This window comes from Pan paniscus, chromosome X (assembly GCF_029289425.2).
Source record: "Pan paniscus chromosome X, NHGRI_mPanPan1-v2.0_pri, whole genome shotgun sequence".
Lineage (NCBI taxonomy): Eukaryota > Metazoa > Chordata > Mammalia > Primates > Hominidae > Pan > Pan paniscus.
Window position 1 is genome coordinate 14,685,996 of NC_073272.2, and position 26,432 is coordinate 14,712,427.

Sequence of the window (26,432 nt, forward strand, 5' to 3'; positions counted from 1 at the left end):
TTATTAACATCTTGGCCATTGGCTGGATCTTCAAGCCAATGCTGACACGTGAAGGCGTTCCTGCAGTCCCTGAGAAAAGGTGCAGGTGCAGGAAGGAAGAAACAAAAATGCCTTTCTCGAATGCTAAAAGCACTGATTCTGGAGATAGGAAGACTTGCAAAAGAGAACTAGAAAAAAAGAGGAAATAAAACATATTGGGGGGAAGGGCAGAGGAGTCCTGAGACTGTGAGGAATCAAATGAAGATTCCATGGAGAAGTAGCCTATATAACAGGAATGGCCCTTCTCAGATCTTCTCCATGCCAAGCCCCGGGCCTCAAATCTAGCAGGTTGTTCTTGTGCTTTTCCAACAGCCCTCATATATTTGAATCAATTATCCCCAACACCTTCCCACATATTTTCAGCATTTGGTACTGATCCCTCTACCAGATGCCCTGTCCCCAGCAAGCAGCCTCGCCTCCTATATCTGCCCACCAATGGATGCGTCCTCAAATTCTGTCCTCTCTACATCAAACATGTTTTATGTCACCGACTTCATCATCATCATCTCACAAAACCCAAATTCTTTCCTCACAGAGCCTATCTGCATTCGTTCTCATTCCAAGGAGAGGTGGCCCTTCCCTTCCTAAATTGCAAGCCCACCCACCACTGCCCCTGGTTCATTGACTTTCCCTACTTGGGAAAGTGGCTCCATGAGGTTGACTCTGTCCGTTGCACATGTGACCACTCTTCTCCATCCTGCCGGCTTTTCCTCCTCACTTGAACACACTTCTTTTAAAATTATCTTCCCTCCAAAGATGTTTGTCGCAGCATTGTTTGTAATTTCAAAAAATTAGGACAAGCACAAATGCCAATCCATAGAGGATTCATTAAGCAAAATACTACATGCATAACCATCTACAGAACATAGCCACTGAAAAAAAAGAACAAGACAGATCTGCATATCCAAACCAGAATGCTAGCTGGAAAAAAAAATGATGCAGAATAGCACATATCATGTGAACTCAGTTTTCAAAAAGAATTCTGTACGTAATTATATGTCAGTATATACATAGGAAAAATCTTGAAGAACATATACCAAACCATTAACAATGGTCAACTCTGAGGACTGGAATTTGGAGAGCTTTCATCTGATGTGTTCTACATTCCTTTATTGGGATATTTAGGACCATGTAATAACATTATACTCAGAAAAATTTTATATACAAAAGAAACTTCCCTTAATTCTATCAATATCATCCTCTGTTTCCCTTTAATTTTCACCAACATCCATCCATCCATCCATCCATTCGTCCCCATCCATTTTCACCAACATCCATGTGTAAGACCAGGCTGGATGGATAGAACAGCCCTTGGGATCAAAAGGTGTACAGTCTGGTGGAGAATGTAACACGGAGCCACCAAAATGTCATCCAGCAGAGAAAGTGGCAAGTACGACAGAGCTTTCCGTTCAGATCCAAGCTTTGCTGCTGAATTTGGGTAAATGACTGAGCCTTTATGAGCCTGTTTCCTCCTCTGAAAATGGGGATTATAGTAACAAGCAGAGAGAACAGGAGTGGTGGGTGGGTAGTGCCTTAAGTAGGTGTTGGTGCAGAGGACTCCATCCCATCCGGGCCACAGACCATCAGGAGGCACGTGGGGACTTGGGGACAAAGAAGAAAAGCAGCCCATATCTGCCAGCAGGACCTGGCAAAGTGGGCGTGACACCAACAAGTTGCATCCCAGAGGTGACCACAAAGCGCCCAGGATTTGCAAAGCTAAGGTCAAGTGGAGGCAGGAGGAGACAGTTTCAGGAAACACCTGTGGCCTATCTCACCCGTGTCTTCCCTGGCCAGGGAAGGGCAGCCGCTTAAAGGGGCCAAGGGAAGCTGCAGCGTGGCTCCTAAACATGGACGCACAGTAGCTGTCCTCTCAGGAGCTCTGCACCCCCATTTAAAACCAGGATCACAAGAGATTTGTGTAAAGGAAGCCTCTTGTGCATTTCTTCATCTGAATCGTTGACTTAAAAGTTTCTTCCACGTAAGTCCTTTCACTTTAGCTTTGTATATATTTAGCATTGATTTCACAACAAACAACTGATTCCAGGCACTTGGTGTTTTCCCAGACCTTGAGCTTTTTCCAGGGTTGCACGTTATTTCCATATGTGGTACTTCACGGCAGCCCCAGTATGGGGAAGCCATTTGCTGCCTTATGAATTGTCTGGTCATCATTGACTCGAGAGGAAAGGGCTGTGTCCAGGGCTGGGGAAGGCCCCAAGAGTGGTTCTTCAGGCCTACTGTTGGCAACAGCCCAGGAATGTGTGAAGTCTGTAACAACAAGCATAGTAATAATAATTCCCGCTCTGCTAGTTGAACGCTCACTTTGTGCCAGCTACTTTTCTAAGAGTTCCACGATATGAACAATTTAATCCTCAAAGCCAACATCTGAGAAAGATACTACTATTCTTATCCCAGTTTGACAGATGAGAAAACTAAGGCTCAGAGAGGCTTGTCTCCTGGTGATTTGTGTGTCTGGGAAGTGCACGTTGTCTGGCAGGCTTGCCTGGCAGAAGCGGTTCATGACAGGTCTTCTCCATTTTGGAATCAAGATCTGTGTCAGCATGGATGGCAAGGGGAAGAGTAAGGAAAGATTGGTCTAGGAGATGCCCAGGAGCTTTGGGCCTCACAGTGCAGGGTGGGGACAGCAGACCTGGCCACCAAGGACCAGTTTCTGGGCTTGGGCAGAAGCCAATCATCTGGCTACTTTACAAGCAGATGGAGCTTCTTCCTCTCAGTAACCTTCCTGCCCTGGTGTCAATTCCATTTTCATTTTCATCTTTTATGGTACTGGTTGTGTGGAGAAAACTGAAGGCTCATTTGGTGTAAGTCAGTCACTCATTTTTATGAGTTTGCTTGACATAGATACTAGACTGTATGTGTGTATATATATATATATATATAAACATGCATATGTACATAAAAATATATATATATCATATATACATGATGATATACACACACACACACACATATATATACATATACAAGCATGCTTTACAAGGCCAATTGACTGGTCTACAATTGGCTGACACTTGGTGGCCTAGAAGCCAGGGTATGTGAGTCTCGCTTTTCTAGAAAGCTGACAAACTCTCCAGTTCCAAGGATCCTTGCTCAGTCAACCGCTGGAAGTCATTTTTACTTCGCTGGTTTTTTTTGTTTGTTTGTTTTTTTAGACAAAGTCTCATTCTGTCACCCAGGCTAGAGTGCAGTGGCACTATCATGGCTCACTGCAATCTTCACCTCCTGGGCTCAAGCGATCCTCCCACCTCAGCCACCCGAGTAACTGGGACTACAGGTGCACACCACCATGCCTGGCTAATTTTTGTATTTTTTTAGAGACAAGGTTTTGCCATGTTGCCCGGTTGGTCTCAAACCCCTGAGCACAAGTGATCCTCCTGCCTCGGCCTCTACAAAGTGCTGGAATTACAGGTGTGAGCCACTGCACTCGATCCATTCTTACTTTCTTTACTTTATTTCCAAGCAAATGTTTGGAGGGAAACCAAGAGACTTGGATGCGGCCAGCCGAGGCCTTTGGGTTTACAATCACAAATGTTTTTGGTTTGCCCATGAAGGCCCAGGCTGAACTCTCTGATGTCATAGGAATCACCTCTCAAACCATGCACCAGGTCTTGAATTCCCTTAGGGTGTGATCTTTAGAGGTCCATCTAGGTATACCCACCCAAGCCATTCTTTGACTGCTGACAGGCCTTCCTTCATAACAAGGTGTTCCACAGTCCATTTATATATGGATGTCATCTCTGCCCACCCTGCTGCCAATTTGGTTTTCTCCCACTCCTGGGGTGTAAGGCAAGATGAAACATATCACATCCCGTTCTAAACTTTATTCTTGTGGCCAGGGGTCAGCAAACTTTTTCTGTAAAGGGCCAGATGGCAAATATCTTAGGTTTTACAGGCCAAGAAGCCAATTTGGCATATTATGTAGCTACTTATATAGTAAAATAAAAATTTCCACAATTATGTAATTGATGAAACTCAAAATGTAATAATAATAATCGAAGGCAGTTTTTTTGTAGTATAGGTTTAATAATGAGAAGAATGGAATCATTTTTGGAGGTGCTAACATTCTGCTTGGTTGGAATTTAAAGTTAGTGTTCTTTATCAGCAAATCCATTGCCAATGTTCATCTAAAAATGTTTTCACTTCTGGGCCGGATTTGGTTCAAAGGCTGCAGTTTGCTGACCTCTGCTCTTGGTTACACCTTTTGAGGCCCTTGCTCTCCGAGCATAAAATGGAATCCATTTATCAGACTAAATCGGGAAGATTAAATTTTCCAGCCTCAGGAATGCTCAGCCATTGACTCACTCGTTCATACAATGAACACTCATTGAGCTTATACTACACGCCAGGTGCTGGAGGAGGCATGGGGCACCCAGGAGAAAGATGCTCGCTTTGCTGCCACAGCCCGGTGGGAGGGAGACCCATACCTACTGGTGCTGTCTCAGAAACTTGTGGAACAAAGATGAAGCAATGTTCATGTTATTCGCCTACATCTGTGAATTACACAAGGAAGACGAGTTTGAGAAATCCTAAGTTCAGTACAAATTTATGGTAACTTTTTAAAAAAAGAATACACTGAAGTTTTCTTAGTGAATGGAATAATGTTCCCTTTTTCTCCCCTGTACACACAAATACACAAAAACTAACAAAAATACGTCGTATGTGTCTGATTTGGGTTGTATTTAAATCATTTCATAAATGACTTTTTCCCACAACTTCAGTTTCAAAGTTTTAAAGCACAGTCAATTAATGATTTGGCAACAGCTAAGAAATCACAAGTTCCCTTCTTTTCATGTAAACTTCTGTAAAACACATGCTAGGTTCTGCTGATGGTAAATAGAGCCATTTCAGGAAGTTAGCCAGTTTCTCTTCTCGGCCACCTCCTGCATAGAGGGTACCATTCTGCGTTGCTGCAAGTTATGGAATGAAAAATTAGAACAACAGAAACGTGGTAAGCCACTTCTATTTCTTTAGCAAAGCTTTCCAACAGAATATGGGGTTTCTGACCCAGAAATCTGGGTTGGCGGCAAATGGTGTGAGCCTAGAAAGTAATAAATGGGCAAATAAGGATAAAAATTAAAGATCGAAACAACTGTAAATGCAGGTAAAGCGGCTTGCTATGATCTTTAATTTGTGCACACGTTAGTATAAAGGAATTAGAGAGTAAATTTTGAAAACCAAATGCAGTGATGATCTTACTAATTTGGACAGGAAAATAAGAAAATTTCAAGTTAGAAACTGAACTGGAAATATTACTTACTGGCCCTACCAGAGACAATATCCTCTTCCAGAACAACAGGGTTGGAAGAGAAGGTGAGGGAAATATTCTTCCTTTGCTATTTCTGTAGAAAAGGACAAACTCTCTTCCTTCACATACATAGGTCAATTGCTAGATCCTAGTGAAGCCTGAGCTTAACCTACTATTGCAGGCTTAAAGTTCGACATTAATTGCTACTTTTCTTGGTCAGAGTTTTAAATAATTAGGTTGGTACAAAAAACTGTGATTACTTTTCCACCAACCTAATAACATGCTACAATTTCTGTAATTATTATTTTACACTGTCAAGACATAGCAGGTGGTCCGCTTTTGTTATTGTCAAGAACTGTCAGACTAAAAATGAACTTTACACTTCTTTTTAAATGATACATTTTCTAGAAAATTCAATGAGGTTTAAGAGCAATTGAAAAGTCTGATTTCAAGAGAGTCTCATCCAAAATGTACTATATATTTTTCCCCAAAGTCCTTGGAGTTAATTTTGACAACAATTTAAAGTACACTTAAGTCTTTTGAAGTTAATGGGTCTGCCACCCAGGTTGGAGTGCAGTGGCGTGATCTCAGCTCACTGCAACCTCCGCCTCCCGGGTTCAAGCGATTCTCCTGCCTCAACCTCCCAAGTAGCTGGGACTACAGGTGTGTGCCACCACGCCTGGCTAATTTTTGTATTTTTAGTAGAGACGGGGTTTCTCCATGTTGGCCATGCTGGTCTCGAACTCCTGACCTCAGGTGATCCGCCTGTCTCAGCCTCCCAAAGTGCTGGGATTACAGGCATGAGCCACCGCGCCCGGCCTGAAGTTAATTTTTATACCCACCTAATGTTCATTATGGATCTTGAAGGTAAATTAATTCTGCACTAAAATTTTACAATGCTTTACAAAATGACTGTAGGTGGCCCATATGGAATTCGGTCAACTGGGCCAATGACACATATGGGATTGCAGTTGAAATTATCCAATTCCTACTTGATATTTGTAAGCTGCTGTGATAGCCAGTATAATTGTACTATAAGAATGTGGTAAATAGCCAGGGCCCGGTGGCTCACGCCTATAATCCCAGCACTTTGGGAAGCCGACGTGGGCGGATCACTTGAGGTCAGTAGGTAGAGACCAGCCCGGTCAACACAGCAAAACCTCGTCTCTACTAAAAATACAAAAATTAGCCAGGTGTGGTGGTACGCACCTGTAGTCCCAGCTACTCAGGAGGCTGAGGCAGGAGAATCGCTTGAACCCATGAGGTGGATGTTGCAGTGAGCAAAGATCGCACCACTGTACTCCAGCCTGGGCAACGGAGTAAGACTGTGTTTCAAAACAACAACAACAACAACAACAGACTGGTAAATAGAGTAATAATAAAATCAAATTAAACTTGCAAAAAATGGCCACTTTGCTCCCACTGGTGGCCAGTGGAGGTCAAGGACCTGGCTGACCTCCTGCCTAAAGGCAGAGGTTGTTAGCCTTCGCAATGGACTCAAATCAGAGGGGGAGCTTTCAAAACTCCTGCTGCCCAGACTGAACCCCAGATCAATGAAACCAAAATCTCTGGATACGGGGCTTGGCATTTGTAGCTTTTAGAGTTCCTAAGTATCTCTACTGTGCAGCCAAAGTTAAGAATCAGTGCCTTAGAACATCAACAGTTTTTTGGTCCTTTTGTTAAAAAGCACAGTCCGTTTTTTTAGGTGGCTAGAAATGCTCCAGGAAGAGCTGCAATGTATTTACTAGCCACCTTGCTTTGATTTTAGAAAGCAAAATAGAAGTTCTAAGTATGCTTTCTCTGAAAAGCTGAGACTGCAGATAAGAGTGAGGGCAGTTGATGGAGTTCATTCTCCTCTTTCAATCACTGCTTCTCATCCTTTCATTATAATAATCTAAGAACCTCAGAGATTATGAAAGAGAAAGCAGTCTTATGGAAGACCCCAGACTCACAGAATATTAGGGTGTGTTTCACAGGGAAGGATGTCATTACCCACGGTTAGTCTTTGAAACGCAGTTGGACATTATTTGTAAGTGCATCATAGTGTCGCCTCCAGGATCCATTGAGGGGAACGTCATTCCAATGCAACATCTCTGAGTTCAGCTGGGTTATTAAATGGGGTTGAGGGATTTGTTATTTTTAAATTAGTGGCCCCAATTTAGGACTACTCAAGACCATAGGACAAGCCTGTCCAACCCTCGGCCTGCAGGCTGCATATGGCCGAGGACAGCTTTGAATGCAGCCCAAGACAAACTCATAAACTTTCTGAAAATATTATGCATTTGTTTTTTAGCCCATCAGCTATTGTTAGTGTTAGTGTATTTTATGTGTGGCCCAAGACAATTCTTCTTCTTCCAGTGTGGCCCAGAGAAGCTGAAAGATTGGACACCCCTGCTATAAGACACAGTAATATAAATACATAACCTGTGGTTCTGGATTGGCATTAGCAGATACAGGCTGTGTTGATTTTGCAGAAAGTTACAAAGAGCTGCTAGTTGGTGTGTATGTCTAAAATCAGTAGATTTCCTGTGGTTCTAAGGAATGACAAAGAATCCGGAAGTTCTCTGTGGTAGCCTGCTCAGTGCAGAAAGGGAACATGGAAAATCCGCCACCAGCATTTGAGTCTTGGAGGTTCCACATAGGGCTATCAGGTCTCTGCTGATCACTGAAACCAGATCATGGCCAACTAGCCCCTTGGCTTCAGCCCTCCCAATTCATTAACTACTCAGGTAAATCTAGGGTCACTTTCAACTCTACCACCTACCATCTGAGTGACCTTGAAAACATTCATCTCTCTGAGCCTCAGGTCCCATGTCTGTAAAGCAGGGGCCTCATGGACTTCTTTGGTTTTTTTTGTTTTTGTTTTTGTTTCTGAGGATTAAACAAATGCTCCCTACCCTATTTCCCAGCATCCAGTAACACAGTTTTTCATATTTTTGTGTATGTTAAGTCAGGACCCATCTCTTTAATGATAAGTGCACTTAATGTGGTCATGTTTTCTTTTGTCTTCTAAAGCTGTTAGTGAATCCATTGAATTTGGGATGGGTAAAATAAAGTATCTATTATTAATTGTAAATTTCATCTAAAGTGACAAATCCTACCTGCATAACCATTTCTTAATTTCCTTTCATCATGTATCAGTGGTCAACATTGTTAACTGCGAATGAATCAGAATCCATCAAAAATTAGAACTATTTCCAGTCTGGCAAAAATTCAGCTCTGGTTGAATCCAAACATTGTGCTGAAGCAGCTAAGTAATTCAACTGAGGAGATTAATTACATGTTATAATCAATAGGTTCTCTTGACACTTCAGTGTTAGGGAACATCAGCAAGACCCATCCCAGGAGACCCTGAAGGAAGCCTTTGAAAGGGAGAATGAAGGAGTCATCTTTGCAAAATAGCTCCTGCAGCCTGGGAAAGGAGACTAAAAAGGTAAAAAGCTCTTAATTCCAGGAAGACAGCTTTACGCCCCTCCCAGACCACCTGCACTGCACACTACGTGGAATTTATTTTAGTCTCACATGGCAGCGTCCCTACCTTTGTGCCCACACATCTGGTCTCCGCCCTGGCTGCAGCCCTCCCCTTCAGGCGAATTCTGGGTGTGTCCTATCTGCTCATTGCAACTCCCAGCGAATGAGTTTTCAGCGAAGGCAGACTTTCTGACCTGTTCTTCAAACTGCACTGGTCTTTTAAAAACGTGTTTGGTGGCCATCAGCATCCAATTTCAGAAGAAAGATTTGGGTGAGGACTGAGAGAGGTTGTTGTTGTTGTGCTGTCTGTTTCCTTCAGAATCTGCAGAAGAAAATTGGCAGGTCATGTACTGTGGACCTAACCAAAGAACAAATGATGTATGGAAAATAGAAAAACTGTTGTGAAATTGCTTCCTCATTAGCAATAACTGTATTTGGCAGGGAGAGGAGAAGTTGGGCACATTTTTTTTCTTTTTTTTTTCATGATTCATATGTTTTCTTTAAAGAAGTGGGTTTTGCTTTTCACTGGGTGCTCTAAGACAACCCCAGTGAAAGATCTGGACCACGAAGACCCAGTCATCCTCATAAGGGTGTTCATTGCAGCAAGCTCAAGGGCATGCCAGGCAAAGGCCTTTTTTCTGGCAGCTTGAACTTGTCTCAGCAGAGGGTTTCACAGAACAACTGTCATTTACCTGTTCTCTGCTCTTACTTGATTCGTTTCCCAGGACTGCTGAAACAAAGTACCACAAACTTGGTGGATCAAAACAGCAGAAATATATCCTCTCACAGTTCTGGAAACCACAAGTCAGAAACCAATGTGTTGTTGGCAGGGTTGGTTCCTTCTTAAGGGGCTAGAGGGAAAATCTGTTTCATGCTCCTCTCCCAGCTTCTGGTGGTAGCTAGCAATTCTTGATGTTCTCTGGCTTGCCGCTGCATCTCTCTAGGCTTCACCTCTCCTCATGTGGGTGGCCTTCTTTCCTGTGTGTCTATTTCCAAATTCCCCTTTTCTTATAAGGGGACCAGTTATTGGATCAGGGCCCACCTTAATTCGGTAGATCCCATTTTAACTTGATGACATCGGCAAAGTTCAAATAAGGTTGTATTCACAGGTACCAGGGGTTAGAACTTCAAGTTATCTATTAGGGGACACAATTCAACCTAAACACTCCCCTTTTTTGATTCTCTATTCTGCCACTTCTACTCAATCCAGGTTCTTCACTTCATCAGCTCCCAATCTAATACTTATCTTATTTCTAGTAAGCATCTCTTCCTTATCTTAACTGGTCCCTGGGGCCTGGCCTGAGCCCCATTATACCATCAGCTGTTGACATCAAGGGTGGACTTCTCTTTCGGCACAGAAGGCACAGGGCTGTAGGCTTCAGCCTTCTCTGCTTTGCTCTGCCCCATCTACTGTTCATCCACCTGCTTTCCATTTTCCTAAACTTTGTAGAAAATTCTTGTCAGCTGTTGTCTCCTCCTACGCTTTCTTTGATCTTATAGGATTCTATTCTTTTACTATGGCTTTAATGGGAGCACCCGACTGTTAGGTTCAACCAACAGAAGTTGGTTGTGCTCTCTCACTCTCTCTTTCTCTCTCTCTCTCTCTTTCTCTCTATTTGCATAGTGGTATTTTTTTTCCTCTATTTTACTGGCAGAATTGCCATTTCTCTAAGTTATTGTAGAGTTGCTGTTTCTCTATTTTATTTGCATATTTCTCTTCTGCCAGGCTGGATTGTTTCTATTGATTGGTTCTGCTGTAATGAGGGTGACTTCTCATTAGTATCCTTCTCACTTCATCTGGGACCAGATGCCCTTTGATATCCTTTTGGAGCCACAACTTTTGGTAGTCAGAGGCATGGGTGTGGCTCAAAGGAAGAACTTGGCTCAGAAGGTGCAGCTCTTGCTGGGCCTTTGGTCTCTGCTCTGTCTTCTGAGATCAGGGGCTGCTGGGACCTGGGGTTCCCCCATGCCGGGCATGGTCACACAGCACTCCTATGGACTTGAGCAGAGCACCCTGCAAAGTGAGCATTAGCAATCCATTCCAACTCTGTGCAGTCCTGCACGGAATATAGAAGGTGGAGCAATGACAGTCTCCCCAACTTCTCTGCAAGCAACCTGCTCACCATTTCTTGCCCTTCCCATTTATGTACTTTTCAAAATCAGGTTATTTGGAATTTGTCGACTCATGTTTCTTACTTCAGTACTTTTTTGGGAGGGCAGCATTAGAAACCTCAAACTCTTAACTAAAAAATGTCTTTGGGAATGTTCTGGCCATTTTCATGGCCCACAATTTGCTTTAAGCTGCTTTAGACTCTCCCAGAGGCTATTTTCATCCCGAAAGAACAGAGCAGAGCTCAAAAGACTCCAGTTTTGGTCTCTAGCAGCCCCTAGAGGATTTCCCCCTCAATTCCTCTCTGCCTTGTATGAAATAGAATTGGATTTGAAATTGGATGTTGAGGCCTTACCTCCAGGCTAGTGAGGCCACACAAGATGGATCCTCTGGACCCGCCCAAGTGTCCACCTAAACATGAGTTACCAACTAACAATGTTTTGTTTAGCATGCAAAGGGAATGGTCTGGAATCTGGCCTTGCCCTGACATATTCTCCTTGGGCCTTTTTAAAAAAATAATTTGTGTTCATCTGTAGTTAAAAATTATAATAAGGACCTGACAAACACTACCTCAGTCAGATGATCAAGGTACACATAAATAGTGAAAGTCATGTTGATAGCATGCACCCTTTATATGATATGGCTAGAATGGCCCTGCACTTCTGTGATCTTCCTCCCCTAGACTCATCAGCTCGATCTAATCATAACAAAAGCATCAGATAAGTCCCCGCCCAGGGACATTCTACATAACCATTTCCCTTCCCAGTTATATTTTTCTCCACAATACTTTCCACCATCTAACATTCTATCTTTCAGAATGGGCAAGTATTTTAGCCTGGTTTGTTCATTGTTTTATCTGCAACTCAAATACAGTTCCTGAAATAAAATATCTGCCTAATAAATATTTAATGAATGAATGAATATAGCGTTGCCTTATCCGTTTAATTGCCACATGGTATTTCATTGTGTGAACATAACATCGTTTATTTACCCAGACTACGACTCATAGGCATTTTGATTATTTCCGGTCTTTTGCTATTGCTAACAGCCCTTGCAATGAACATCCTTGTATACAGACATTTGCATATATGAGGGTGTGTCTTTAGGATCTACTTCTAGAATTGAAATTGCCGACTCCAAGTATATGTTTCTAATTGTGATAGATATTACACATTACCCTCCATCTTAGAGGTGGTGTTAATTTAGATTCCTGCCAGCAAAATTTAAGAGTGTTTGTTTCCCCATATCCTCAACTGCCTAATAGAATCAGTGAAAAATGGTATGACAGTGTAATTTTTGAGTGAGGTTGAGTATCTTTTCCTATGCTTTAAGAGCAATTTATGTTTCCTTTTTATGTGAACTGTCTGTTAGTATATTTTTTCAATTTTTCTATTGGGTTATTTGTCTTTTCATTAATGCATATACCTGTTACATATTTATACCAAGTATGTATTAAATACTAACATATTGATGAAACAGAGCAGAAAGCCTAGAAATAGATCCAAATAACAGAAGAGTTAGTATGTGATACAGGAAGCCTATAAAATCAGTGAGCAAAAGATCATCCAATTAATAACGTTAGGGTAAATGGGTCTCCATTTAGAAAAAAATAATGTGGGTCTACACCTCACATTTTATACCTAAACAATTCCAGTGGGATAAGAAAATGAAATCATAAAAAATTACTAGGAAAAAGATGAGAAAATTGTTCATAAAACTGAAGTGTGGAAGATCCTTTATGCCTTACACTGCCCTGAGTGATCTCATTCATACCCATGGCTTCAATTGTCATGAATCCCAAATTCATTCCTCTGTCAGAACTCTCTTCTGAGCTTCAGACCCACATACTCAGCTGCCTACTGGACACCTCTACTTGAATATCACAAACTCAACTCAAAAGCAAACCTGTCAAATTTAATTACTAGTAGCCCTACCCCAAACAATCTTATGCTCAGTGAATGACACCCATCCCTCCAGGTGCACAGACCAGGAACCTAGAAGTCACTCTGATTGCATCCCTCTCCCTCACAACCTCTACCTCCCTTTATTCATCCATTGCTATGTCTCTCAAATGTACCTCCCAAATATCTCTTGAACGCATTCTTTTCTATCTCTATTGCCACCACCCTAGTTCAAACTCCCATCATCTCATGACTGAAGTTCTGTGCCCTCTTGCCAGTGAACACTGTAGAATCAATCTAAACATGGTGCCACCCTGCTTAAAAACCTTCAAAGGCTCACATCACTTCTCAGATGAAGAGATTGGGGAGATGTTGGTAATAGGACACAAAATTTCAGTTAGGCAGGAGGAAAAAGTTCTATTGAAGAACTCTATTGTACAATATGGTGACTATAGTTAATAACAACATATTATACACTTGAAAATCACTAAGAGAGTCCATTTTAAGTGTTCTCATGACCAAAAAATGATAAGTATATGAGGTAATGCATATGTGAATTAGCTTGACTGAGGCATTCTACACGTATACATATTTCGAAACATCATGTTATACATCATAAATGCATACACTTTTTAGTTGTCAATTTAATTAATATTTTTTAAACCTACTCTGCCCTTTTTTTCCTTTTTTGAGACGGGTGGTCTCTGTCCCCCATGCTAGAGTGCAGTGCGCAATCATGGCTCACTGCAGCCTCCACCTCCCAGTCTCAGGCGATTCTCCAGTCTCAGCCTCCCAAGTAGCTGGGACCACAAGCATGCGCCACCATGCCCCGCTATTTGTTTTTGTATTTTTTGTAGAGCTGGGATCTCGCCACATGGCCCAGTCTGGTGTCCAACTCCTGAGCTCCAGTGATCCACCTGCCTCAGCTTCCCAAACTGCTGGGATTACAGGCGTGAGCCACTGTGCCTGGTCCACTCTGGCCTTTACTCAAGTCCCTGGCTTTCTCTCAGTCTCTTAAACTTATGTGCTTAGTAAGATGAGGACTGAAAAATGTCCACGGAACATAGTGACATGGAGATACTGAGAACCTCAACGACATCTCCATTAGCCACTTCTTCTGTGCCATTCCAGTCCTCTGGGCCCTACTGTGGCACGCAGTCCTACCACGGCAAGCAGTCCTACCATGGCAAACATGAAAGCTGATGTGCCTTGTCTTAGACCCACACCATCTCTCTCTGAATTCCTGTCCCAGGGCTTCTCTGGAGGTACAGCCTGGGAAACTCACGGGAATAGACACAGGGCCTTTGCACATGCTGCTCCCTTTTCCTGAAAAATTCCTTTGACATCTTGGTTGTGCCTTACACATGCCTACTCAACCTTAGGATTGCAGTTCAGGTTTCACTCCTTTTTTTTTTTTTTTTCCTTTTTGAGACGGAGTTTCACTCTTGTTGCCCAGGCTGGAGTGCAATGGTGTGATCCTGGCTCACCACAACCTCTGCCTCCTGGGTTCAAGCGATTCTCCTGCCTCAGCCTCCTGAGTAGCTGGATTATAGTCATGCGCCACCACGCCCAGCTAATTTTGTATTTTTAGTAGAGACAGTGTTTCTCTGTGTTGGCCAGGCTGGTCTCGAACTCCCGACCTCAGGTGATCGGCCCGCCTCGGCCTAGGTTCCACTTCTTTATGGAAATCTTCCCCAGTTGCCATGACTAGGCCAAAGTCCCCTCTTGTTAGGCTCTTACAGTGTCATGCACTTCTTTTTTATCACAGTGTAAACCTTGTAATGTTGTGTTTAAGTCATATCTGTTGTACCCATGAGACTGGGAGCCAATTCATATATTGTGAGTGTAATCGAACAGACTTCCCAGGCCACCCACTAGCTAATCAAGGCAGGGATGAGTCCGGAAAGTGACTTTGAAATCTAGCAATGTTGGAACTTGGAAATCACACAGGCTGAGATCTGCTCAGGTGCCTGAACAAATATAGCATTGCCTGTGGCGTCTCCCTCAAAGTGCCTTGCATGTCTGAGCCCCGTTGCCCCTTCCTTTGGTGTGCCTGTGTCTCCCGGTACAGATGTGAAGCCTGGAGACCTGTGGCTGCCTCTGCAGGAGCTCCATGTTTGCAAGCCATAAATCATCTTAGAATTCATAGCGTCTAGATATATTAGTTTTCTATTACTGCAGAACAAATCGCTCCCAAATGTAGAGGCTTCAAAGAATGCCCATTGATTGGCCTTAATTTCTGTAAGTTAGAATCTGGGCAGGTTTGCCTGAGTTCTCCACTCCAAGTCTCATAAAGCCAAGCTGGGCTGTCATCTGGAGGCTCTGAGTAAAAATTTGTTTCCGGGTTCATCCAGATTGTCAGGCGATTTCAGTTCCTTGCAGTTGTTGTTCGACTCACTACCCCACCACCACCCCGAAAACCTCATTTCCTTGCTAGCTGCCTGCAGAGAGCCACTCTCAGCTTCCACAGGCTGCTTGCATTCCTTGTTGTGGGGCCGCTGCCTCCTCAAGCCAGAAATAGTGCATCCAGTTCTTCTCATGCATCCTACCCCTCTGACTTTTCCTTCTGCCGATAACCAGAATAAACGTTCCGCCTTCAAACGCTCGTATGATTAGACTAAGCCCATCCAGATAAATTCCCATATGCCATATAATATAATGTCATCACAGCAGTAATACCCGGGACAAAATTCATGGGGGTCATCTTAAAATTCTGCCTATCACACCAGGTATAGTAGAGGCTTGTTTTAGTACAAGTTAAACATTAAGCAGCAACATCACGATAGTGCTGCATTTGAAAATAACTACTAGCAACTGAACATGTCTGGGAGTTCTGCTCCACTTTAATTTCCATCTCAAAAGGAGCTGGCTTTTCCTTGGCTGTTACAAATGGGCAATAATGATTGAGCCTAAGAATAATCAATGTCCACATAAAAATCTTTTATAACATAGTGAGGGTGTGACATATAAAGGTGTTAGTTCACCGGCCCTAAATTTTAGGAGAATTTTTAAAAAGGCACTTACCTGGTTTAATCCATAATAAAGACATGAGTTGGGCTTTAGTGAAAAATCTAGGCTGGTTTCTGTGTTCAGTGAAAGAAGATTTGAGAGTTCTCTTAATTACAACCCTTGATCGAACCTACCACATTAATCTGTTTATTGCATTGTATGGTTACCAAAAGTGATATGTTCAGCCCTCTATTTATTAAGAAACAGTTACAGAAAGTGAGGCACTCCTGTGTTACTGAGGGTGCATAAAAATATAAAGCACCATGTGTCTTCCCTAGAGAAGTTTCAAAACTAGCAAGCAAATAGCTATTAATGCTAATATTTGTGTGATAGGGAACATATGAGTAGTAATTATTCCACAAACAATTTTTTGAGTGCTGTTTACATTTGAGGCACTGTTCAGGCACAAGGATTTCAAAAGGAGATTGTGTAGCATGATGGCTTGTTAAAAATATGATTTTGGAATCAGATTTGCTCAAGTCCCAGTGCTACAGCATACCATCCTTCAAAAAGGTACTTAAGTCTCTGAGTTTGTTTTCTCATCTGCAAAATATAAATAATAAGAGGACCTACTGCATCATGTTCTTGTGAGCATTAATGTGGGTGATGAAATGTTTATGAAGCACTTAGCACAATACCTGACATTTTGTTTGTTATTATTATCAACATAAAGTGCCCACTTTCCAGTCATGCAAGAAGAAAACATAATATATGTCACCATAGAAGTATAGAACAATTGTGGGAAATACCAGTAAGAGAGATATAGCTGTATAAATAAGGTAAAGATGACTGCCTAGAAGATCTAGGATGATACCATATTAGAAGTTGCATCTGAACTCTCCTTGGGGACTGGCCAAAGTTTCATCAAGTGTCATGTCAGTAGGTTGGTGCTATAAATATATAGCTTGCAAAGCTATAGACTTACTATAAACCATAGCTGTGGTCCAGCTTAGACTCATTATGGTGGTGGAGTATCTTGATTAATGGCCTCTGCAGAAGCTTCCCAGGTCTTCTCATCATCATAATCTCAGATAGCTTCATCTTCAACTTCCTTTTTTTTGTTGTTTTTGAGACAGGGTCTCACTCTGTCATCCAGGATGGAGTGCAGTGGCACAATCATGGCTCACTGCAGCCTCGACCTCAGGAGCTCAAGCCATCCTCCCACTTCAGCCTCCCGAGTAGTTGGGACTACAGGCATGCACCACTACGCCCGGCTAATTTTTTCATTTTTTGTAGAGTCAGGGTCTCCCTATGCTGCCCAGTCTGGTCTCAAACTCCTGGGCTCAAACCATCTTTCCACGTCGGCCTCCCAAAATGTTGGGATTACAGGTGTGAGCCACCACACGCAGCCCATCTTCAACTTCTTTTAGCACCATGAAGCTGAACATAGTAAAAAAGTAAAATCATTCTGGACCTAATCTGATGCAATTTATTTGTTAAGTGAATGCACACATCAAAATTCATACAAGTATGGTGCAGCACTGCTAATTTATTTACAAAACACCTGGCAAATACTGCTACTCTAATACTGTGCTTCCACTTTTGATTTTCCTTAGGAAAACATGTTCCTTCAGTCGTCAATGCTGACCTGCATTTTCCTGCTAATATCTGGTTCCTGTGAGTTATGCGCCGAAGAAAATTTTTCTAGAAGCTATCCTTGTGATGAGAAAAAGCAAAATGACTCAGTTATTGCAGAGTGCAGCAATCGTCGACTACGGGAAGTTCCCCAAACGGTGGGCAAATATGTGACAGAACTAGACCTGTCTGATAATTTCATCACACACATAACGAATGAATCATTTCAAGGGCTGCAAAATCTCACTAAAATAAATCTAAACCACAACCCCAATGTACAGCACCAGAACGGAAATCCTGGTATACAATCAAATGGCTTGAATATCACAGACGGGGCATTCCTCAACCTAAAAAACCTAAGGGAGTTACTGCTTGAAGACAACCAGTTACCCCAAATACCCTCTGGTTTGCCAGAGTCTTTGACAGAACTTAGTCTAATTCAAAACAATATATACAACATAACTAAAGAGGGCATTTCAAGACTTATAAACTTGAAAAATCTCTATTTGGCCTGGAACTGCTATTTTAACAAAGTTTGCGAGAAAACTAACATAGAAGATGGAGTATTTGAAACGCTGACAAATTTGGAGTTGCTATCACTATCTTTCAATTCTCTTTCACATGTGCCACCCAAACTGCCAAGCTCCCTACGTAAACTTTTTCTGAGCAACACCCAGATCAAATACATTAGTGAAGAAGATTTCAAGGGATTGATAAATTTAACATTACTAGATTTAAGCGGGAACTGTCCGAGGTGCTTCAATGCCCCATTTCCATGCGTGCCTTGTGATGGTGGTGCTTCAATTAATATAGATCGTTTTGCTTTTCAAAACTTGACCCAACTTCGATACCTAAACCTCTCTAGCACTTCCCTCAGGAAGATTAATGCTGCCTGGTTTAAAAATATGCCTCATCTGAAGGTGCTGGATCTTGAATTCAACTATTTAGTGGGAGAAATAGCCTCTGGGGCATTTTTAACGATGCTGCCCCGCTTAGAAATACTTGACTTGTCTTTTAACTACATAAAGGGGAGTTATCCACAGCATATTAATATTTCCAAAAACTTCTCTAAACTTTTGTCTCTACGGGCATTGCATTTAAGAGGTTATGTGTTCCAGGAACTCAGAGAAGATGATTTCCAGCCCCTGATGCAGCTTCCAAACTTATCGACTATCAACTTGGGTATTAATTTTATTAAGCAAATCGATTTCAAACTTTTCCAAAATTTCTCCAATCTGGAAATCATTTACTTGTCAGAAAACAGAATATCACCGTTGGTAAAAGATACCAGGCAGAGTTATGCAAATAGTTCCTCTTTTCAACGTCATATCCTGAAACGACGCTCAACAGATTTTGAGTTTGACCCACATTCGAACTTTTATCATTTCACCCGTCCTTTAATAAAGCCACAATGTGCTGCTTATGGAAAAGCCTTAGATTTAAGCCTCAACAGTATTTTCTTCATTGGGCCAAACCAATTTGAAAATCTTCCTGACATTGCCTGTTTAAATCTGTCTGCAAATAGCAACGCTCAAGTGTTAAGTGGAACTGAATTTTCAGCCATTCCTCATGTCAAATATTTGGATTTGACAAACAATAGACTAGACTTTGATAATGCTAGTGCTCTTACTGAATTGTCCGACTTGGAAGTTCTAGATCTCAGCTATAATTCACACTATTTCAGAATAGCAGGCGTAACACATCATCTAGAATTTATTCAAAATTTCACAAATCTAAAAGTTTTAAACTTGAGCCACAACAACATTTATACTTTAACAGATAAGTATAACCTGGAAAGCAAGTCCCTGGTAGAATTAGTTTTCAGTGGCAATCGCCTTGACATTTTGTGGAATGATGATGACAACAGGTATATCTCCATTTTCAAAGGTCTCAAGAATCTGACACGTCTGGATTTATCCCTTAATAGGCTCAAGCACATCCCAAATGAAGCATTCCTTAATTTGCCAGCGAGTCTCACTGAACTACATATAAATGATAATATGTTAAAGTTTTTTAACTGGACATTACTCCAGCAGTTTCCTCGTCTCGAGTTGCTCGACTTACGTGGAAACAAACTACTCTTTTTAACTGATAGCCTATCTGACTTTACATCTTCCCTTCGGACACTGCTGCTGAGTCATAACAGGATTTCTCACCTACCCTCTGGCTTTCTTTCTGAAGTCAGTAGTCTGAAGCACCTCGATTTAAGTTCCAATCTGCTAAAAACAATCAATAAATCCGCACTCGAAACTAAGACCACCACCAAATTATCTATGTTGGAACTACACGGAAACCCCTTTGAATGCACCTGTGACATTGGAGATTTCCGAAGATGGATGGATGAACATCTGAACGTCAAAATTCCCAGACTGGTAGATGTCATTTGTGCCAGTCCTGGGGATCAAAGAGGGAAGAGTATTGTGAGTCTGGAGCTAACAACTTGTGTTTCAGATGTCACTGCAGTGATATTATTTTTCTTCACGTTCTTTATCACCACCATGGTTATGTTGGCTGCCCTGGCTCACCATTTGTTTTACTGGGATGTTTGGTTTATATATAATGTGTGTTTAGCTAAGGTAAAAGGCTACAGGTCTCTTTCCACATCCCAAACTTTCTATGATGCTTACATTTCTTATGACACCAAAGATGCCTCTGTTACTGACTGGGTGATAAATGAGCTGCGCTACCACCTTGAAGAGAGCCGAGACAAAAACGTTCTCCTTTGTCTAGAGGAGAGGGATTGGGACCCGGGATTGGCCATCATCGACAACCTCATGCAGAGCATCAACCAAAGCAAGAAAACAGTATTTGTTTTAACCAAAAAATATGCAAAAAGCTGGAACTTTAAAACAGCTTTTTACTTGGCTTTGCAGAGGCTAATGGATGAGAACATGGATGTGATTATATTTATCCTGCTGGAGCCAGTGTTACAGCATTCTCAGTATTTGAGGCTACGGCAGCGGATCTGTAAGAGCTCCATCCTCCAGTGGCCTGACAACCCGAAGGCAGAAGGCTTGTTTTGGCAAACTCTGAGAAATGTGGTCTTAACTGAAAATGATTCACGGTATAACAATATGTATGTTGATTCCATTAAGCAATACTAACTGACGTTAAGTCATGATTTCGCGCCATAATACGGATGCAAAGGAATGACATTTCTGTCTTAGTTATCTATTGCTATGTAACAAATTATCCCAAAACTTAGTGGTTTAAAACAACACATTTGCTAGCCCACAGTTTTTGAGGGTCAGGAGTCCAGGCCCAGCATAACTGGGTCCTCTGCTCAGGGTGTCTCAGAGGCTGCAATGTAGGTGTTCACCAGAGACATAGGCATCTCTGGGGTCACACTCATGTGGTTGTTTTCCGGATTCAATTCCTCCTGGGCTATTGGCCAAAGGCTATACTCATGTAAGCCATGCAAGCCTCGCCCACAAGGCAGCTTGCTTCATCAGAGCTAGCAAAAAAGAGAGGTTGCTAGCAAGATGAAGTCACAATCTTTTGTAATCGAATCAAAAAAGTGATATCTCATCACTTTGGCCATATTCTATTTGTTAGAAGTAAACCACAGGTCCCACCAGCTCCATGGGAGTGACCACCTCAGTCCAGGGAAAACAGCTGAAGACCAAGATGGTGAGCTCTGATTGCTTCAGTTGGTCATCAACTATTTTCCCTTGACTGCTGTCCTGGGATGGCCTGCTATCTTGATCATAGATTGTGAATATCAGGAGGCAGGGATCACTGTGGACCATCTTAGCAGTTGACCTAATACACCTTCTTTTCAATATCTAAGAACTTTTGCCACTGTGACTAATGGTCCTAATATTAAGCTGTTGTTTATATTTATCATATATCTATGGCTACATGGTTATATTATGCTGTGGTTGCGTTCGGTTTTATTTACAGTTGCTTTTACAAATATTTGCTGTAACATTTGACTTCTAAGGTTTAGATGCCATTTAAGAACTGAGATGGATAGCTTTTAAAGCATCTTTTACTTCTTAACCATTTTTAAAAAGTATGCAGCTAAATTCGAAGCTTTTGGTCTATATTGTTAATTGCCATTGCTGTAAATCTTAAAATGAATGAATAAAAATGTTTCATTTTACAAGAGGAGTGTATGATAAATATATCATAGAGAAATTGGTCTTTAATATAAAAGAAATTGCCATATACACTGAATTTTTTTAGAACTCTTTTTAAAAAACTATTTGGTAGAAATCAAAGGGGAAGCAGTTTTCATGACGCTTTTACTTTAAGATACTTATTAATAGGTAAATTCTATCTTGATTCCCTACTCAGAAGACATAAAGTCAGAATGCCTGGCTGTTGGTAGCCTTTGTGCAATTCCCCCAAATGAAACAACTTTGGCAACCCTTTCCACTTCTACTGTCCCCTTGGTTCCTCTGCATCAGTCCATAGCATCCTCTATCCAGTATGAATCTTGAGATATCTAATGAAATTTACCTGAGAATAACTAGAAATTATCCAAGCATAAGAAAAGGAAGTTGCTTCAGAATGAAAAGAAGAGAAACCTCCAATATACCATCTTTCCTTTTTAGTTAAATCTTACAGCATGAGTTACCTTTTAATATGTGCTTCTAAGAAACTGACCAAAATAATGTGTCATAGTGTTACTTAATACGCACAAAGTGGAAAGCAGTGCAAGTTTGCCAAGGACAATTTAATTTTGTCACATTGCATGCTGTTTTGTGACCATGAAGAGTTTATACGAAGATGTTTATGCTTGTGCTTGTTGAGGTATAGGGACAAATATCTAAAAGCAAGATCAGATGGGTGTGGTATCTCACACCTATAATCCTTGGATTAAAATCTACCTCAATTGTAGGACTACCAGTTGAACCACATGCTTCCCACTGCCCTCAGCAAAGGGCACCTTAGTTAGAGGAAAGGTAGAGCCTTTCTATGGAGGAGGAATTTGTGAGGTTTGAGTTTTATCAGCTACCTGGGAGTCAGACCCTGATAGATTCTCCTTCACACTCCCTGGACCTTTTCCTGCCAAGTGGAGGCTCTCACTCAGAGGAAATCTCCATTCTTTTGATGCAGGTCATTCATACTCAGATATTCTGCACTGTTCAAGCAATAAAAATTGAATGAGCACCTATTATGTACACCAGTTGGCACTGTGTCAAAATGTACTTGTGCAGAGTCCTTGGATCATTGGTGACAGGTCTTCTTCTCCTCTGCATTTTTCTCAAGACCAGGCCTCAGTGTAGCACGTTTCCATGGAGTGAAAGAGGGGAAGGAAGAGTGGGCTTTGGAAAGTGGCAGCTGTGTCATAGCAGTCAGCCTCTGTGTATGTGAAGGACTTTCCAGAGCCCCCCCACTAAAGCCTCCATGCTCCTCCTGGGACTGCCACAGTTCTTGAAACTATCCATACAGTCTTCATTTCTATGTGCTAATGGAGCCGATAATTAAGTCACTAACACTTTAGCTATCATTATATAACTGAGTACCCCTCTTTTTCTAAGAGAAAGAGAATGAGTTACTTTTAATTTTTTTTTCTTCTTTTCTCTTTCCTCCTTTTCCCCTTTTCCCCACTCCCTAGTTAGATCTTTAAAAATGCAATTGTAACCTTTATCTTCCCTTCACCAGACACTCCCTACAGGGCAAGCTTATGTATATGCTTTCCTAAAAGCTCCAGAGCCAGAAATCTCTCCCACTCGGGGACTGCCTCAAGAGACAGCAGTCAATTTACAACCTAAAGCATGCCCACAACAAAACTCTCTCCCACCTGGAGGATATCTTGAGGCAATGGTCACTTTACAACCTAGTTCTGCCTGCAATGGCACCAGCTCAACCACCTGGTACATAAGACACAAAAGCAAGTTGCATAGACCTCACCTTCTCACTCCCTTCCCTGCATGCCATTAATGCCAACTCCCCCTTTAAAAGCCCCTGCTTTCTGCCCCAAAAGCAAAGTGATACCCTTAAAGTCAGGAGCCTATACTTCTTCCCCCTAAGCTAATTTTTGGAATAAAAGTCATTTTATTGAGAATCTCCATAAACTGTTGGTGGGAATATAAATTAGTAAACCATGATGGAGAACAGTTTGGAGTTTCCTCAAAAAACTAAAAATCGAATTACCATATGACCCAGCAATCCCACTGCTGGGTATATACCCAAAAGAAAGGAAGTAATTATATTGAAGAGATATCTGCACTCCCATGTTTGCTGCAGAACTGTTTACAATAGCTGAGATTTGCAGCAACCTAAGTGTCTATCAACAGATGAATGGATAAAGAAAATGTGGTACACATACAAAATGGAGTACTAGTCAGTCATAAAAAAAATGAGATCCTGTCATTTGCAACAACATGGATGGAACTGGAGGTCATTATGTTAAGTGAAATAAGCCAGACACAGAAAGACAAATATCAAATGTTCTCACTTATTTGTGGGATCTAAAAATTAAAACAATTCAACTCATGGACATAGAGAGTAGAAGGATGGTTACCAGAGGCTGGGAGGGGAAGTGGAAGCTAGGGGAGGTGGGGATGGTTAATGGGTACAAAAAAATAGAAAGAATGAATTAGATCTACTATTTGATAGCACAACAGAGTGACTATAGTCAATAATTTAACTGTACTTTTTAAAAATAACTAAAATAGTGTAATTGGACTGTTTGTAACTCAAAGGATAAATGCTTGAGGGGATGGATATCCCATTCTCCATGATGTGATTACCCATTGCATGTATCAAAACATCTTGTGTACCCCCTAAATATATACACCTACTATGTATCCACAAAAACTAAAAATAAAATTGTGTTTAAAAAGTCACTTTCTTTATACCACATCTCACCCTTCTTAATTGGACTCTGTGAGGGGTGAACAACTGGACCTGTGATTCAGTTAAAATTAGATCCTCAGGCACCTTCTGTTGAGAAAGAATAGGTCTCAAATGTTGCAAATCTCTTTTACCTTTCTCAAGGTTCTAGCCTCTCCTATCACCAATTTAGGTAAGAATATAAAATCATCAGGCCTGGGTTACCTCAACTATCTTCCTCTTTGATCCAAAATGTATACTTAGTGGACAAAGGCTTTTTGAACAACTAATATGTGCTAAGTGTAAAGGTGGGTTCAGAAATGGCCAGGATCCATCAACTAATCAATGGATAAATAAAATGTGATCTATCCATACAATGGAATATTATTCAGCCATAAAATGTAATGAAGCACTAATACTATGATGCAACATGGATGAACTTTGAAAACATCATGCTAATAGACCAATAACAGGCTCTGAAATTGTGACAATAATCAATAGCTTGCTAACCAAAAAGAGTCCAGGACCAGATGGATTCACAGCCGAATTCTACCAGAGGTACAAGGAGGAACTGGTACCATTCCTTCTGAAATTATTCCAATCAATAGAAAAAGAGGGAATCCTCCCTAACTCATTTTATGAGGCCAGCATCATTCTGATACCAAAGCCGGGCAGAGACACAACCAAAAAAGAGAATTTTAGACCAATATCCTTGATGAACATTGATGCAAAAGTCCTCAATAAAATACTGGCAAACCGAATCCAGCTTATCCACCATGATCAAAAAGCTTATCCACCATGATCAAGTGGGCTTCATCCCTGGGATGCAAGGCTGGTTCAATATACACAAATCAATAAATGTAATCCAGCATATAAACAGAACCAAAGACAAAAACCACATGATTATCTCAATAGATGCAGAAAAGGCCTTTGACAAAATTCGACAGCCCTTCATGCTAAAAACTCTCAATAAATTAGGTATTGATGGGACGTATCTCAAAATAATAGAGCTACTATGACAAACCCACAGCCAATATCATACTGAATGGACAAAAACTGGAAGCATTCCCTTTGAAAACTGGCACAAGACAGGGATGCCCTCTCTCACCACTCCTATTCAACATAGTGTTGGAAGTTCTGGCCAGGGCAATTAGGCAGGAGAAGGAAATAAAGGGTATTCAATTAGGAAAAGAGGAAGTCAAATTGTCCCTGTTTGCAGATGACATGATTGTATATCTAGAAAACCCCATTGTCTCAGCCCAAAATCTCCTTAAGCTGATAAGCAACTTCAGCAAAGTCTCAGGATACAAAATCAATGTACAAAAATCACAAGCATTCCTATACACCAATAACAGACAAACAGAGAGCCAAATCATGAGTGAACTCCCATTCACAATTGCTTCAAAGAGAATAAAATACCTAGGAATCCAACTTACAAGGGACGTGAAGGACCTCTTCAAGGAGAACTACAAACCACTGCTCAACGAAATAAAAGAGGATACAAACAAATGGAAGAACATTCCATGCTCATGGGTAGGAAGAATCAACATCGTGAAAATGGCCATACTGCCCAAGGTAATTTATAGATTCAGTGCCATCCCCATCAAGCTACCAATGACTTTCTTCACAGAATTGGAAAAAACTACTTTAAAGTTCATATGGCACCAAAGAAGAGCCCACATCGCCAAGTCAATCCTAAGCCAAAAGAACAAAGCTGGAGGCATCACGCTGCCTGACTTCAAACAATACTACAAGGCTACAGTAACCAAAACAGCATGGTACTGGTACCAAAACAGAGATATAGATCAATGGAACAGAACACAGCCCTCAGAAATAACGCCGCATATCTACAACTATCTGATCTTTGACAAACCTGACAAAAACATGAAATGGGGAAAAGAGTCCCTATTTAATAAGTGGTGCTGGGAAAACTAGCTAGCCATATGTAGAAAGCTGAAACTGGATCCCTTCCTTACACCTTATGCAAAAATTAATTCGAGATGGATTAAAGACTTAAACGTTAGACCTAAAACCATAAAAACCCTAGAAGAAAACCTAGGCATTACCATTCAGGACATAGGCATGGGCAAGGACTTCATGTCTAAAACATCAAAAGCAATGGCAACAAAAGCCAAAATTGACAAATGGGATCTAATTAAACTAAAGAGCTTCTGCACAGCAAAAGAAACTACCATCAGAGTGAACAGGCAACCTACAACATGGGAGAAAATTTTCACAACCTACTCATCTGACAAAGGGCTAATATCCAGAATCTACA

At 41.4% G+C, this 26,432-nt stretch overlaps 1 protein-coding gene and 1 long non-coding RNA gene across 3 annotated transcripts; one reads left to right on the plus strand and one right to left on the minus strand.

Moving 5' to 3' along the window:
- Positions 1 to 1,129: 1,129 nt before the first annotated feature.
- Positions 1,130 to 6,632, minus strand: LOC130541166 (uncharacterized). The gene is made up of 3 exons (XR_008955212.1): positions 6,512 to 6,632; positions 4,486 to 4,547; positions 1,130 to 2,304 (listed from the first exon to the last, which is right to left on the minus strand). It is a non-coding gene; the product is annotated as an uncharacterized LOC130541166 (long non-coding RNA).
- On the plus strand, positions 4,916 to 21,476 carry TLR8 (toll like receptor 8). Of its 2 annotated transcripts, none has more exons than XM_008973908.5 (2): positions 4,916 to 5,005; positions 17,350 to 21,476. In XM_008973908.5, the coding sequence occupies exon 2, from the start codon at positions 17,356 to 17,358 to the stop codon at positions 20,470 to 20,472; it is 3,117 nt and encodes a 1,038-aa protein (XP_008972156.1). In that variant the 5' UTR covers positions 4,916 to 5,005; positions 17,350 to 17,355; the 3' UTR covers positions 20,473 to 21,476. The 2 variants fall into 2 exon arrangements, with proteins under 2 accessions (XP_008972156.1, XP_054962496.1); XM_055106521.2 differs by lacking the exon at positions 4,916 to 5,005 and adding an exon at positions 8,679 to 8,735.
- The last annotated feature ends 4,956 nt before the right edge of the window (positions 21,477 to 26,432 follow it).